General features: G+C 39.7%; 1 protein-coding gene across 10 annotated transcripts in view; it reads left to right on the forward strand.

The window, feature by feature from the left end:
- Window positions 1–17,711, forward strand: part of LOC139783910 (uncharacterized protein CG43867) — a 62,162-nt gene that overhangs the window by 23,215 nt on the left and 21,236 nt on the right. Inside the window, exons 1-2 of one of the 10 annotated variants that reach the window (XM_071723079.1) lie at window positions 4,857–5,223; window positions 10,411–10,726. The exons of 7 other annotated variants lie outside the window; for them this stretch is intronic. In XM_071723079.1, the coding sequence (XP_071579180.1) occupies window positions 10,652–10,726 (75 nt within the window). In that variant the 5' untranslated portion in view covers window positions 4,857–5,223; window positions 10,411–10,651. Of the gene's footprint in view, window positions 1–4,856; window positions 5,224–9,505; window positions 10,727–17,711 lie in introns of those variants that run through there. 2 more of the 10 variants (XM_071723080.1, XM_071723078.1) reach the window with 2 other exon arrangements.

The raw sequence follows: 17,711 nt of genomic DNA on the forward strand, positions 1-17,711 counted from the left end.
CCGTGTGTCTTTGACGGTAAAAACGTTGCTAAAATTTTAATAATTCTTTTTCCCAGTTCGTATAAAGGGATAGATAATCTAAAGATTTTCTCTTCCTTTCTTTTGTTGAACTAGCTGATTTTTTTGGCATAGGCAAGAACTTTTATCTGATAAAATCGCTTACAGATTTTAAAGCTCTGATATAATCTTTATTCCACGAATATCTAACATGCAATCTTAATTGTAATTAATACTAGAGAAAATGGTTTCTGTCTATCTTTTGAGAAACGCTTTTACACTTAAACAAATATGTATTACTATCTATAACGTTACTTTATACTTTTTATTCTTTCGTCCTGCTTTATTTCCTTCATTTCTTTCCGATCAGCTCTTTTACGTGGCGTATTATGCCAGAACTTGTGTTCTGGCGTAGGATGCGAAATTTATATCTCTGTTACACTTCGCGCTCTAATCCACTCTCCCTCTATTAGCGGCGCAGAGAGCAGCGAGGCTTAAAGGGGCCCGGCAGCGTTTTCCGCGCCGGAGGCTTATTAACTATAAGTGTCTGTTCCCGGTAGTGCTATTTATAAAATTAAGACTAATTTTCGTCTCTTCTAATATACGCGGGGCGGCTATACCCGCGCGCTGCGCTTTTTCACTCCGCTCTCATCGCCCGTTAGAGCACTAGAGCAGTCGCTTCTTACCGGAAGAGCGTTAGGGCGAAAATAGCATCGGAATAACGAATATCTAGCGGCGGCAGGACGGATTTATGACGATATTGTCAACGGTCGTTGCATTCGCCCATCGCGTACGTCGCGGTAGTCCCGCTGTAAGTGTTGGATAACTTCCGTAGAGCACACATCTGAATCTGAGAGAGCAACCCCGGAAGGCTACTTTGACCCTAGAACACGCGGCCAATCCTAATGGAACGTCGCAAAAACTCAGACAGAAAAATGATTTTGTAGCAATAAAGCATTGGCAAGAGTTTGACATCGTTAACACTGCGCGATAAAAAAGATCTTTCTTTTTGCACAATTTAGATGAGAGAGAGCGATTGGAAAAGGGATTTCTAGCGTAACGGAAGCGGCGGCACCAAAGTGCATTATTGGTGGATGTTTGCTGGTTAATTATCCGAGCGCGAACTGAATGGCGCGACTCAAGCTTGCGTTCTCCGTACCGTTTATGACAATGACAAATGGTTCCTTCGATGATTCATCATCTCCCTCTACCCTCTGGTTGTCCCGGGTTGTACGCGCTACATTTTTGACGGGACGAGTACCGGAGAAGCTTCTCCAACTGGTCCTAAACGTCATTAGACGCTCTATGGATTTCTTAGCTTCGCACTTTCATCTTCCGCGTCCTTCCATTTCTTTCGTGCTGCATTCCTCACCATTAATAACGGATAATCTATATTTAAAAAATCTCCGAACACAGTTCGGATTACTTCACTTCCTAATTATGATTTTTATTAATAATTCTGTTATCGAGAGCGTTCGAGTTTTTTTCTATAATCTTTACTCAAAAAAATTCTGCGCCGATTTTCGTGAAATAACATTTGGTAATTGATACATTTGCTGTATATATCAATCTGTGTTATATGCTAGCAAATAAATTATTTCACTCGCGTTCTTAGCAGACAGTGGGAAAATATAATGTAAAGAAGATTGGACATTTGAAGAGAGAGGTATACGGCATCTCCGCGTTGAATTAATGGCTGCGGTCGTATATCTAATCTCTTTTACTCAGATTAGTATAGAGACGAATGATGTGTCATTGGTCGGGTTTGCTCGTACGTTATTCGGCACGCGCCGCAGATGCCGGGAAATCCTCCCGGGATCGCCAAACTGAATTCGAATACGTCTAATCGCGAATTTCTACTCTGGTTGTAATGCTATTATTTTACATGCGAGTCCCTTTCTACCGTTCTGATTTCGCGTTTATTTCAAGATAATGTTACAAGAGCGTTAGCAGAATAATTTCCGCCGTTTTATCGGTTACATCCAATTATCCATAAATTATATATTATAATCGAAATCTTAATTATATAGAATAACGCAAAATTCAAATAACAGTCTAACGTAATTATGAAGCCACCGAGGTAAAAGGAAGCCTTGATAAGAAAGTGGGATCTTTTCTGCCTCATTAAATTTGCATTTGGTAGGACGAGCTAATATTATGGAGTCACTTCGGCTTCCCATTTCTGTGGCAACGACGGCAAACATAATCAAGCATATCTTGAAAATGAATCAGCTTGATCCCTCTCCGAGATTTTAATATCCACTTTGATAGAAGATCTCGCTCAAAATAATTAAACTATAACATATATAACGTAATAAGTTCGAGGATAGTTAGAATATAGGAACTAATTGTGAACTGCCATTATTACTGTATATTAGCAGTTATACACTGTTAAAGGATGAAATTTAAACTCATGCCTTGAGTTAAATAACATTTTATTATTTTAACTTTATTGGTTTAGTTAAGTCTGTTAAGTTAACATTGTTTTAGTTAAATTAACGAGTAGAAGCAATGGCGGTCTATAGGAACGGTTAAAAATAACTCAAATTGAGTATAATTTGATACTACGAATTTTTAACAGTGTATAATTATTATATATTATATATAATATAATTACTGCTAATATATAGCAATATATTAAATAAAAGCAATAAAATTAATAGAAATTCTTGTAATTTAAAGTATTTTCTAAAATCTATTACTTTTTTTTATTTTATTACTATCATAGATTTTTAAGATTAGAGTTATTAAGTTTTATTAATATAACGTGCATAGATAAACATTTCTCAGCAGTCATCCTTTGTGTAACGTTATCCAATCGGCAAGTATTTTTATTTGCGGGACAGAGAATAGAACGTCGGATACATTCGCGAGAAAATGTTGTTTAAAGTACACACCGAGGGTAGTCGTGCGTATTTGTAAATGCACGCGTGAATAGATCGTTTCCGATTCGGAAAGGGCTCCAACGACCTCGATTTTCTCGAACCTTATCGAGTTTTAAAGATTCCCCGCTTCCCTCTCTTGCCTCTATTCCCTCTATTCCACCTTTCTTCCCTGCTTCCTTCTCTTGCAGTTTCGACCACGGATAAAAGTCCGTAAAATTAAATATTGATTTTGTTTGTGAGCGATGGCGATGTGCCTCGCCTTCTCGTCTTGTCGAAAGAAGATCTTCTGAGAGTCTCTATCGCTATTTCTAAACCAAAATTCACTTAAGCGAACTTTAAGAAACCGAAGGGAATCTTTGTCTGCTTTTACAGCGATGCTATCTATAGCTTCTGTGCTATATATATATAGTATCTATTGTACTAAACATTGAACCGAAAAAAAAAAAACAGTTAAAAACCTCATATACTTGAACTAATGAAAAATTAAACTAATTAGAGAAATTTTATATAGAGATGATGTTAATCTAAAGCTTAATTTTATCGATTATAACTAATTTATTCAATATTTAGGAGCTTAATTGCTCGTCGTTAAACGCGTTACATAATTCAACAATTAAACGACATTATTACTTATCGTTACTTATTTATATTCTCATAAAGCTAAACCCTCGCAGATCACTTAATTTTCTATATTTGATGTCTGTTATAATAGATATTTCTATTTAATTTTAGTTCGATCTCTTTCTCTATAGTTGAGGGGGACATTTTGCGGATCCAGGGCGTCGCGTACGTTATTGGATTAGCTCGAAGGCGCATTGTACATGAAGAACTTTCTCAAACTCGTGGCGTAGGTTATCGCGATAATACGATAAGGGCCCTAGAAATTATTATGGTCACTAGGAATTTCACTAAAATTCTCGACATAACTACCGTCCGCAAATGGCACCTATACGTAACGATGCTATGCCGGATTAATTCATTTAGATGGAATCGATTAATCAAGCTAAGAGCACGCTGCGTGATGAGTTATTTTCGGTAGTCACGTTTTCCTATATAGTCTACCCCGCTAAATATTAAAAGGAACTCTCTCTCTCGAGATTATCGGCGAAATGTACATTATTACACGGTGATTCGCATACGAAGCTTCTTATCACAAATGCATTGCATCGTTGTACTTGTAATATCACGTAACCAACGGCGACTACCGTTGACACGAACGTAGACTGTTAAGTTCCTTCTCGTCTAATGGGTACTTCCGGCGGCATGGGTACACGTCTTGGATCGGCGAGATGGCACGACAGCAATAAAGATACACGGAGTGCGGCGGAGAGATACACGGAATCGTATTATTGGGAGGGGACGAATTTGCGTGGACATAAATCATCGCGTCAGAATAAAATTCGTTCATTTGTTCTATCCGTTGTAACATCACATACATTAATATTGCAAAACATTCGTGAAAAGCGACGCAAAAGTTTCGGCGTATTCGAAGTTACTTTGGAGTCGCGTTAATCGGGAAGCGCGGCTTAGAGGTAATTTTTATTAATTGCAACAGTCATCGTTGATTCATCGTGCTTTAATCCATCCGGTGACGAATTTTTGCTCCTGTTTAAAGAGACTACGTAACTTTAAAGCAGAACTTAACGCGAGAGTCTCGCGCGCGAGCTTGATAATTCCGAATTTATCCAGTAGTTTGCGAGTCGAATAAGCCGGCTCGTATAATCCGAGACCTCTCTCGGATTTGGCGCTTTACGAGTACTCACGTCGCATCCCTCTACGAGAGTATACAGTGCCATTCGCTATCGTGTCGACGAGGACGACGCGACGACGGCGGCGTCGCGTCGCGTCGCGTCGCGTCGCGCCACGCCGCGCCACGCCGCGCCGCGTTGCGCGCAAGGCGCGCATGTGACGTATGCGCCCGACGCAACTCCGACTCCAACATCGCCGCTGCCACCGCGACGGACGTGACTTCCCCTCAGTGGTCCGTGAAACGCGATCGGAGCGCTACGTCCTCTCGATCTTCCTCCCTCGCGGGATACACGCGGGATCCGCAATTCCGCGATCCCGCATCACATTGATCCGCGCCAGCGTCGCGTTTGACGGGGAGATCTCGCCCTCGTGGTGTTCTACGATGTAAATTATCGGAGGGGGATAAGTGGGCGCGTATGAGGGACAAAGGGGTACGTAATTCGGGGACAATCGAATCGGTTTCTGCGTGAACGGCAGTCAAACCCTGTGTGTCGATACCTGACTGACATCTGAAGTGGCGGAAAGGACGTGACGCAGGGCAGCGGAGGGGGAGGGAGACAGATAGAGTACTTTTGAATTCTGGAGCACATTTGTAAATATGCACCGCGATTTTTTTCCAGCGATTTTTGCGATCTTCCGAGAGCGCGGAAATGTAAATCTCGACGAATGTAAAAAATCCTGGAAACTATTTTTGTCCTTGTCGGAATATTCAAATTATTGTATCCCAGATTATAGGTTTATATTGCTCTTCTCTGCTGATGATTTAATCAACTTGATATACCGAATCTTTTCCGAATCAAATATTACATTATTTTACTCTGTTATACTACCTCCGTTTATTTTTTTTTTCTGTTACTGTTACCAACAAGCGTAATCGGATTGAAGCACTATATTCAGATAAAGCATTGTGAGCATGTGTCGCAATTGATCGCAAGAATTGGTGTATTGTTAAATGAATTCTGAAACAAGCTGACAGTCGTATTAAATCGTGCGATCAATACGATTATCGTGTAACCGGTGTATTTAATTTTGAAAGTCAAATTCCAAAAGACATAATGGTAAATGACAATAATTCATTTAAAGGGCGTCAAATGCGTTTCACACTAGATAAAAATCTCAATCGCAACGTATATTATTGTCACTTTTATATCTTTTGTTATTATCATATACAAAAATCATAAAGACGAGAAATTGATCTTCTTTTCTTAGACTAAATTATCTTTCTTTGTCGCATTATGAGCAAACATCGTTTCCAACGGTTACGTTTGAACAGCGGTGTTAAAGCAATTAGTAGCTTCTTTCTACCAAGGCGATGTCAATTAGCTACTAAATCACGTCGAACGAAACGAGAAATCAAAAGAGACCTTTCAGTCACAATAACTTCGTTCAATTTACTCATAAAGTATATACAGGCTATTCTCGAGTTAAATTAATTAATTTTAATACCACGATGTTCTTTAACGAATTTAGCAATTTGGTCGCTTTTTAAACATTCCGCGATATCAGAAGCAGAGTACTAATTAATAATCATAAATATGAAATTATATGAACACAGGTAAATGATAAATTATGAGATATACTTTTGGTGATTTTATATGTTACGACTTATATATACCTATAGCTATTATTTTAAAAAGTATTTTTTGTAAGTATAATTATTATTATGTCATAGTTACTCTAAATTCTTTATTTAATTATCTTACCGGAATAAAAGTTACAGTAATAAAAGATGTTATAAAAGAACTTTACAAAGGTACGTTTTCGCTTCAGTAAGTGCATCTAATGCACGCGCAAGGAAAGCCCGCGCGTATCTTTCTCAATCGGAATGCAAATACGATAGCGATTTACGACGCACGAACACAGTTGTTTCACGCTACAATATTTCTAACGGTGGTATTACCCGAGAATATTGCTGATTCTTTTTAATTTTCATGAAAGTTGACGTCTTATCGAATCTTTCTTGAGGAAAGATTGCACGAAGGATTTGTTAAACTATTATAAATAATTCGCTAGAAACTGGAATACATTATGCGCTTAGTCGAAAGGAGTAAGTTACGGAGTAACTTTTAGTTTCAGCCCCGGCAAGGTACCGTGGAAAATCCCATAATAAACAAGTAAAGTTATAATGATAGATTATTTGATTCAGAATTGATTTTTCTTCAGTAAAAATATTGAACTTTTAATTTGAAATAAATACGTTCTCACGAAATAAGTAAGTCTCTCAGAAAGTAAATTGATAATCGTGAATATTATATTAATAATAATAAATATTATATAATATGAAAACAAATATTATAGATATTAAAATATTATAGATATTAAAAAGAAATATTACAAATATTATAATAAAAATGTATTCTTTTTTGGTTCGAAATAAGCTTTACTTTAATATTAATCCGGGAGCATTACTTCTGAACATAATTACACAAAAAGATGCCGTACTGAAACTTGAAAGAGACTGTAATAAATGGTGACTTTGCTTGACTTTTTTGTCGATCCGTCTTATTAAAATTTCACTCGTTTATTCTGGCGCGCTCCCCGTAGAAAGCTGTAGAATGCCGCATTGTACTGCAATTAATCAAAAGTTTGTCCTAGTTGCGCGTGCAATTACTTTTAGAACTTGTTACACAATTAATTCTGGGATCAAAATCCGTTCGCTTTAACGTAAGGTGTTGTAAGAACGGTTCGTAACTCACGAAAATTTCTTCACAATCTTTGTATGTCATCGCTTTCACTTATCGTACCCTTATTCCTGTAATAATATCTCTTTACATCATTAATCCAATGTTATATTTTTTGTTTCGTGTTTTTACTTGTTTTGTATTTTCTTATCGTTCTTAAAGAAATTTAATTTCCCGACCGGAATAAATCTTCCCCTTTTTAAACGTCGGCGATATAAATCCGGGGAATAAGGGCAAACGAAACAATTAAAGATCTCAGAATTAGATCGAATTTTAGGAATGTTTACGACGAAATAATTAAAACTACGTGTTTCGTTTTTTACGCAGAATCCGAATCTCTGTCATAATTTTTCATCTAAATTTACAATCTTAGAAATTAAAGAAAATACTGTTGTGAGGAGGCAATATATATATTTTTTTGCTTTTATTCACTAAACGTTTCCTTTGTTTCTTTTAAGTAATTTTCAACACATAACAATATAATTTTTAAAGTTTAAAACTTTGGCATTTATTTGATGAAGAACGCAATTAATTATAAGAATACAATTTCAATTTATATCTAGAAAATTGTATTAAATTATTATTTTTGAGGACAGGGAATCAATTATTATTTTTGAGTAATATACGTCTTTGGAATTTATTCTAAAATTCTGAGCGCACTTTTCAGCTTAAGTTATTATTATAGCCGACTGTTCCATTAATTGCCGGCTTCGTGTCGTACAAAATGCTTCTTAATTTTTCCCCCAAAAAATTACGTAGCTCTTTCGCCCTTTGATCAAAGCGCTAACCTATATATCCGCTTACAAGAGAGATAAAAGCGGTATCTATCTATTCCAGATACTATCAGTCGCCAGCGCATTCAGGATCGGCCTCCTCTTTTTCAATTAAGCTTTGATCATGGGGCCATCGGGATATATAGAGCGAGTGTGCGCGCTGTTTCGCGTGAGTTTCGCTGGTTAGAGAGTTCAAACGAATGTCACTCGATAAAGGGACGAGCGACGAGACACGGACGCTCATGAATGGAACAAAAATCTCGGTGGATCGAAATCATATGTCGTTCGACTCGCGTCAACGCGCTAGGAAGCACTTGAAAGGCTCGTCTATAATAGCATCTAGCGCGTTCGCGCTCTCTCCGGGTTTCGCATTTTAATTGAGGGGTGTATTTTCCAAAGAGTTTAAGTGAAGCTTTATTTATTTAATTGTCAATCTACCTTTTTTTGCGTCAATCTATCTTTTTCTATAGACAGAGATACGCGATGTTCCGGAACTTGCCTTTTGATTTTAAAGCTAGATTTCTTTGTCAATTTAGGATCGATCGATTTTTTGATACTACAATATTGAGAAACTAATAATAAAAGTTGATGAGTGTTCCTTGCCAATGTATAAGCTCTTCAATCCGATTGCATTTTTTTATTTCATTTCTAGTTCGGGAAATTACCGATTCGTGACTACTCCACTTAATTTTATGGTGATTTCACTTGTTTAACTATTGACATAACAATAACCGGTGCCGATCTGCAGACAGTGCAGTCGCTAAAGTCAATATTGAGCGAGCTTATCTCGAGCGGGGAAAATAATAAAACTACCGCGCGCGGAGCGAACAAGCAGCGCGAAATTGCGGAAACTAACTTTCTGCGTGAACTACTTTCATCCTTTGATACTCTTCGGCTCTTTATAACGTGATAGCGCGGCAGGCAGGTTGTCGTCGGTGATCCGGCCTCTATTTGCTTACCAAATACCGGAACGAATCGAACTTTAACGAGGGACGAGCGGCGAAAGTGAACCGCGCTCTCTCGGTGATTGGTATTATCGGGAGAGAGAGAATAAATATTGACCCTTCTATCGGCGGCTCGCGAAAATTAGAAGTCGACAGGACTGCTGTATTCCGACCAGCAGCGTTGGGATGCACGTGAAAAAAATCAATGTGAAAAAAAGTTACGCGCGTCCATAATTATCCGGTCGGCGCGGCGGTTGGGTGCCGCTCAATAATTAAATCGCTTGTTCAGAGAAAAAGTACCTTTTTCATCTCGTGCTAAATTTATCTTCGATATTAACGTGGAGATATAATATTCTGAATTGAAAAATTTATCTCTCCGTTTTTACAAAATAAATATCGCGTTTCGAGACTTTCCACACGGTAAACTCTGCGGTAAGCCAAAGAGACGTACAATTTTAAGTAATGAAATATAAATAAGAATATAAATTTATATAAGAGAGATGAAGCGAATTTTATTTTTATTATCTCGTTGTATGTAATATTTATTATTTATTATTATATAGGTGTATCCTTCTCGTGAGATGGATGAAAGGGAACCTCATTCTATCGTCTCGTGGAAATTGCTTAAAATATCCTTCGAACAAAACTCTTTGTCGGGTTTGAAATATATTTTTACTGTCTATCCTGTGTCTCAATTAGTCGAAAACGAACGTATACATTCTCTGTGAGAACGCGCGCGCGCGCGCGCGCACGCACACCTCCCCCTTCATATTTTCTTTCTCGATTGTCCGTGAAGTGCTGCACCGACTAACTGCATCGTGAAAGGCGACAGGCGGTGGCAGGAAACGGCGCGTTTCTTTCTTCTGGAAATCGCGCCTTTCGGGACTCCCAAAGCGAGGCTTAAAAATACCCCACGTCCGAAAATAGTCGTGCAGAGAGCGACGCTCTCGACAGTCCTCGATGACGACGCCGTGTGACGATGGCAGGTCTCTCTCGCCCCCGCCGAAAGATTAACCCTCCCTTTTCGTCCCGTTTTACAGCGTCCTCCTTTTTGGCTCTCTGATTCGCTGTTTCTCAAACCTTTCTTACCGCAACCCACAGAAAACCGCGGTTTCACACGGCGACCTAATATACAAGCACGTGTAACAAAAATCAATAATGTGACAAAGGTTTCCTGCTGAATGTTCACTAAACTTGTATAAGAGCAAAAATACAATATCAGACTTTTTATTTTAGTCAGGAATATTTAATAAACGCAAAATGAAAATGGCAAAATTGGATTTTTTATAAGTTTAAATTTGTCAATGGTGATTAAATCAGTGTTTAACTCTGACTGGAAACGTGATAACTTTCTGACTTTTAATATTTGAATTCGTATCAGAATCCAAACATATATCTACCACATATCTGTCCGTCTATAGACAGTTAGTTATTGGGAACACAGTTTCGATTATGATGGACAATGTGACGTGAGAAATGATGGTGATTACGAGGTGATAAGTTTCGACCGCGTCGATATTTATGGCATTCGATGAAATCATAGCCGAACGATTTTGATTAGTGCCCGCGAGTACAACTCTCTCACCGAGACTAGTGACTCATCTGGAGTTGATAAATTGCCAATGATGCAACCCGTACACACCGAAAACAACAACTCCGCCTTGGACATGGAATCGCTCGAAGAGATGCTTCGTAAGGTAACGTAATCATAATCCCCTTTTATTTCGCATTAGTGGTTTCATGATGAGCGAATCAGCACGGTTTGTTTTTCCAATTTTTATAATACGCAACTCGATTACAAGTACTTATACTAAACAAAAAGTCGAAGAAGTCAATTTTTTTAGTTGTATTATTTTTTAGGTAAAAATAACAATCAGAATTTGTGAATCGTTTAAATATAATCTGTACGAATATATTTCGTCTGAACGAATTTTAATCTCAGGCTTGGTTAACAAGATACTTTACCTTGAATACCGAAAGAAGCTTAAGAAAGTAGTGTCTCATAAAAATCCGATTAAGGAATAGCGAACATCAAGAATAATCTCGAGCGATGGTTTTCCCATATGTTTGCCTATCTGAACGCAGGGAAATTTTTCTCCTAAGAGGAAAGAATTACCTGAAAAGTCACGAACAAAAGAGATTTCGCTGGGGAGCGAGAGTTTTGTAACTGCGGCTTATTCCTGTAATGTATTCCGTCAGGCATCGCTGAATGGACCACTTAGCGAGCATCCACACCTCGCCACACGCGTGGATATTCGTGTATATGCCGCGTGTAGGGTTAAAGCGAGTTTTCTAGCAGCGCGTTAATGGCCACTTCGACGGAATCGTCCGAAAAAGCGGCGAGAAAGCGTAAAGTAACCAGTTTTTCTAGCAATTAAATCTGTACGTCTTCCTTCTACCCGAAAAAAAAACATTCTACTTCAATTAACATCGTTTACTAAAAAAAATATGAAAAATTGAACTAAAAAAGGGAATGTTTGATATAATTTATACTTATATTTAATCGAAGAAATATTTTTTTTAAATAAAAATTTCAGTTTTTCAAGTCAATTTTTAAGTTTTATTTGTTTTAAAAGAAAAACAAGAAATAATTTTTAACGAGTTTCCCTCGCTTGGAAAGATTTGTAATTTAAATTGTTGAAAAGGATTTAAACGGAGGATTTAAATCGTAGTTGAATTAAATGTGTCTATAATTCGAATTAATAGGATGTCGTTTATCTCGTTGCCCGAGCTAAATTTACTTAACATTTATGACATTTCCATTAATTCTCCCGCTAGCATTCTCTCATTGTAATGCAATCTGAGAGAAATTCTTCATCGCTTATATTACCGCTCTCCGCTGTCAGACACAAGTGTCGTGAAACAAATGTCAGATGTAAAACCTAGCATGGTGCCTACATTTTATACCATACCGTCTATACTGCTGTCACATGCACAAGTGTCACGAATAAATGTCAAATAAAAAGCTGGCAGAAAGCTACTACCGTTTACGTTTTACGGCGTGACATTTTTATCCGACGCATCTCCCTCCCTCGTTACCGCTCGCTCTCTCGTAATAATGCCGAGTGCGACAGAAAATCGTCGTTCGCGGCCGCTGAATCATCGGTTCATTGGCCGAACTTTAAACGGCTTACGGCCGAAAAAACGACCGCGCGGGACAAAAAATCGCGCAGACAGCCCCGGTTAATTTCCCCGCAGTTTCAAACCGCATTGCGCGTTGTGCGTCGCGGATGTGGGATCACCCTGGGCAACGGGCGCGATATTAAGCCGACGCGGCGCGGCGGCCCCGTATCCGTCCACCGGTTGCAATCTTTCGGGAATTATAATGCAAAATGAATTCGCGATACGCGGCCCTAGCGGAAGGGTTACGGAATAATAACTCGGCGCGCGCGTTTTCCGCTCGCGGGAATGTATCTATAACTCGCGGACGGAATGCATAATTCAACACGCATTTGCATAGCAGGATGCGCCGGTAAGCGTCGCGCGGTAACGTAAGCTGAAGCTTAAATAACGTCGCATATATATATATGGCGTATGTGTGTGTACGAGTATGTGTGTTTTTGTACCCGACGTACGTGTGACCACGCGTGTGCGCGTATACGTGTGGTAACGCGCCGTTTGCCCGCGAAAATGGAGCAGTTAATTGTCCTTCCGTTACCGTGCAATTACGTTTGTCGCGCGGGATAATGCCGTTTATCGTGTCTACTGTTACTGCTGTAATTACTTTTGTAATTAGTATTTCTTGGGGAACGCGCGCGCGCGAAGTCTTGAGCGACAAGTCTCGGGCGTCTCGGCTCGCAAGCCCGGCGACTCCAATCTCAATTCTCCGGTCTCTTTTTAATTTTATTATTCCGCAGGTACAATCGGTGCGCTAGACGGAAAGAGCCGGATTTGCCGTGGTAAGAAACGAAAATACGAAAGACTTTCTTGCTAATACTCTCAGACAATGCGCAGTCTGAAATCGCCGAATTAAGCAACACGTTATTCACCACTTTACATTGTTTATAACATTTTATTGCAAACCGATATTAATTCGAGATTTCTATACATATAACTATACATAGAAATAAAGATGAACTCTTTTTTGTTCTTTCATCGTCGAACACTTTTGAAATTTATGGGTGATCTCATTGCATCCTTATATCTGAGATCTCCGATCTTTGATCTCCCTTTTCTATTTCATAACATTCAGCCGGGCATAAACTGATCCTTTTCTAACGGGAGCAAGCTTCCGTGTGTATCGGGGGCTAAGAAAACGTACCGAAGGCGGAAGGGACGCTGAGCTTTATCGCCAAACAGACATCCGCGCGTTTCGTAACGGGGACGTAAGAGTGTAGGAGGGTAAGCCTTCCCTTGGCAGAAAGCTTTTTCGCCCACGGTTGCTGGCCTAAGCGGCTTTCCGCTTTTGCGGCAAGGATGCGTATTATCGACCCTCTTGCCGCCTACCGCGACTGGCCGAAAAATATTAATCCTGAATGTCAAGCACACTGACGTCGGGTCGACAGGGTGGATTCCTCGCGGTACCTTGAAGACGAAGGGAATAAAAAGAGGTTGACAATATTTTTGTTGTAATTGGACGTGTCGCCGGAAAGGAGAACGTTTCGTCACGAGGTATAAGTTTTCTTCAGGAAACGAATTTTTGCGTATGACTGATCACTAATCTCTCTACCAACATCACTTGTGTAAAACTTCGCTCTTCGACGGGAAGTTATTCCACTGATTTTCTTCATCAAAATCAATACTTCAGAAGAAGAAGAGATATAATATATGAAGTAAGCGAGTACACGGAGAGAATTTTCTCTTAAAATTTATCTTGAAATCATGGTATAGTTGTGGGACAACATGTACCATCAAGAATTTTATGCGAGCTATTCTGATTAATATCCACCATAATAAAAAATATTAATATCTATTACATTCAAATATGAAATATGTTTGATTAATTTTACTAAAATATATCTAGGAAATTTCAATAATTTTTCAAAATTTACCAATCTGCTTGGTAATTTTTACCACATTGTTTGTAAAATGTCTTTTGTATATTTTAAAAATTCCTTGGTTGCCAAGTTGTCCCAAGTTTGTAGTGAATTTAAGGGTAAAATGTAACAAAAAATTCTCTCCGTGTATAGTGCAGATTATTGATTAATAACATTATGAATATTAGCAACAGAAGGGAGACACACATTAAGAGAGTTTCTATTATATAATATCCGCTGACTTTAATGTTATATCGTGTCGATACATTATTAGACGGCTGGATAAAACTTCAACGCTGTACTACCAGATCGGCTAGCGACGAGCAACGAGTCTCGGTGTGGCGATCGGCGGAAGTTTGCCGTTCACCTTTCAGCGAACTTTTCCGCACTTTTCGCCGGTGACGTACAGCTAAAACGTCGACGGCACGATTTCGCGCTTCCGTATAAGATCGTATGTATGTGTGTGCGCCGGACGAGAAACGACGGCGAACGGCCGCTATCCGCCACACCCCCTTCCTACCCCACAGGCCGTGGAGCGTAAAAGGGCAATAAAACACACGGGACGCATCTGGGTTACGAGCTTTACAAGGCACTAGCTTCTTTCTTTATCTCGTGCCGGGGCCATCACTTCGGCCCTAAGCGATTTCTCGAACGTCTCCTCTGCCCGCGTTCCGTTTTCCTGTAACCTCCGTGTCAGCTTGTCGCTCCTACACACACTCGGGGTTGGATCTTCGTACAACTTGGACACTTCTGTTCCGAGAGAAACGGACGTAGTTCTAATTACATCGATACACATAATTTCGGCTTTTCGACTGCGTTGTTTCTTTGTCTTATTTTCTCCGTTCTTTATTTGTTTGAAGAAAAGTTTGTTTTCCTGCTCAAACATTCTTTGGACCTAAGTTACTCTTATTCTAAAATGCAAGATATGGTGGAGTCCAGTGGATGCAGTTTCATTTTTTAGTTTTAATCGGATTACTTCTTTGTCTCGATTTTTCATTCCTCATCGTTTTTTTTTTTTTTTCATAAGCTTCAAATACTTCATAGACTGTGGGCACCATACCTACGAGGCCTAATAAAAGATCCAGCCCTGATTATACTCTCTGATCATTTTGTCGTTTCGTTCAGGATGCCTTCCGTTTATTTCCCCAGCCCCTAAACTTTCTTTTCTGATCAATGCCGAGAGAAAGCAGTGGGGTGGTACGACTTGGATACCCGTTACCGTACACATCAAAACCAGTCCTGCGCCACTTGCGTCTCCACTAAGTCAGTGGTTTCCAGGCTTTTTACGACTGTACGTATCCCCCAGGCTTATAAACACTTAGCTGAAATATCGTTGAATGGGGCCACTTTAGATACGCATCATGAAACGATTCTAAAATCATATTACGGCGAAAAGAGTGATACCTTAGAGGGGGGGTTATACTGAAAGGGGAGCAGAGCAAATACACACATTCTTTAGGAACATACAATCCACGAGAAACTAGCGTTGCGTTCAATATTAGACGCAAGACCACGTGCAAAACTCGTGACCTACCATATGAACCGTGTTGGCGAACGTTTGACGACAAAGATTACATCGCGTAACTATAGGAGTATAAGGCGGCTGTAAGCCGACGAAAAAATCTCGTGCTCTTCTTCGTAACGATGATTCAGACGATAGCGGGCGACGCTTACCACCCTGTACATAGGGCACGTGTACCGGCCGGCCGGCACTTCCATCGGTCGTCCCGCGAATAAATGTCGCAGTTACGCGGATTGCAGTTGGAATTGGGCACGTAGGCGCGCGCGTTCCCGTACTCGCGGCGGGATGCACCGGCGGGTGCAATAACGATAACTGCGATCGTACCAACGTTCGCGACAACGTTACGTGACGATGACGGGCGGCGGCGTTACGACCGCGATAATAAAAAGATACGAGAATTAGTTCGGCCGGACGATTCGGCCCGTTTGTTCCTCTCCGAACATCCGGAGTATCTACGGCGGAGAACGCGGACACGTATTCGGTTAATATAAGATCGTTACCTCAAGAAAGTAAATTTGGAAAATCTGCTCTTGATAGAGTGTTCTTTTGTAAAGTAAAAGTATATTTATGTTGTTATTTGTTATGTATTTGCCAAATGAGGGTTGATATTTTGCATGTATATGTGTAACGTATTTATACCATTTTTATACCATATTCATTATCAGAGCCTCCTACTTCTAAAAATATAAAATTATCTTCTATTATTCGGTGATAGCTACAGAATTATGGCTTTAAAAACGTTCGGGTCATTATACGTCGATATTATGACGACTCGTTCGTCATAATATCTATCGATAATGTTAACGAAAGACTAAATAATAAGGGTTAATATCGCGAGATGTGGATCAATGGTGAATCTCGGTTTCGCCATATCGACAATAATTCCCTTCCCTCGTGACCCTTGTGAAACCGTCCGTACGTTCGTACCCCTTTCCTAGGGGCTGGCATAGTTTAATATACAAGGCACGGGAGAGCGATCCGGCTTCTCGACCCCGGGATTTCGTTATAAATAAGGGTCGTGCACACTCGCCCTGCGGTACCGCAGAAGAAGAAACGCTAACGCACGAGGTGCTAACCGTTATACGTTCTCGTTTTCGTCGAGCTAATTCCACCGGCCATTACTCTTCTCCCGTACCGCGAGCAAGTCGAGGGAGTGTTCGATACAGAGCACGGTCTTTCCGTAACAAGCAGGAAAATTGAATCGATCGAGAAAATACCAGAAAAGGTGGTGATTGATTCCATCTGTTGTTGCAAACAACAAGATTTCCACGTGTTTAATTATGCTGACGTTTAACGTTTTCCGTTACCTCTAAAATCTTTATTCGATTTATTTAATAGAAAAATTATGATTATTATCATTTTCCTGCAATAATTTAATTATAATTGATTAATTTTAATAAAAAATTTAGAATTCGATTAATTCTTCAAGTTCTTGAAGTGCTCTACATTGAAATGGAAATTTAGTGTGGAAAAATTCATTTGATCGCGATACTGAGAAATTTATTTGTGGTGGTTCTCAATTTTCTCTTGAGAACAAATAAACGTGAATGGAAATGAAAAGAAACAGGAAACAATTTAACGATAGCAAAGCCAATTTCCGGATTTGAGATGCGTCGTAACTGTTCATATCACTTTTAACTTATCTACTTCATACAGGACGACCACCGCAACCGTATTTAATAACAATCCAGAAGCGTATCAAGAAAGAAAGGGAGAGGAAGGGAGGAGTATATAAATCACGTAACCGGAAGTAATTTCCGCTTTTGTGAGTTTTTTTTTCTTACCCCTGGAAAAGAAACAAACCGGATTGCCGTTCCTTTTCCGACTCAGCGCTCTTTCCTTCTCCGCACTTTCCGTGATTCTCCCTGGCCGCACGCGACAACATCGGGAACCGGCCATAAATTTTTCGCGCACAAAGCGAACGAAATTCAAGAAAGTACCGGCCTCTATGTCTCGCGTCACGCGAGCCACCGATAACATTAACGAGAGCCAATCCTCGCGACGACAACGTTTCGGCGCGCGCGATCTTCCGACGATCGAAACGCGAGAGGGTGTGTTATCGTTCCGCCTTACTTCAACCCTCCGTGCTTTATGCGTGGACCTGGACAAATTATGGAGAAACCCTGCTTGCCACAGAAAAAGGTTACTCGCTGCTTTCCTTTCTATCCTAAAAAAAAATGCTTT

Source organism: Temnothorax nylanderi, unplaced genomic scaffold (assembly GCF_030848795.1).
Source record: "Temnothorax nylanderi isolate EJ_2023f unplaced genomic scaffold, tnyl_v1.0 TNYL_tig0558_pilon, whole genome shotgun sequence".
NCBI lineage: Eukaryota > Metazoa > Arthropoda > Insecta > Hymenoptera > Formicidae > Temnothorax > Temnothorax nylanderi.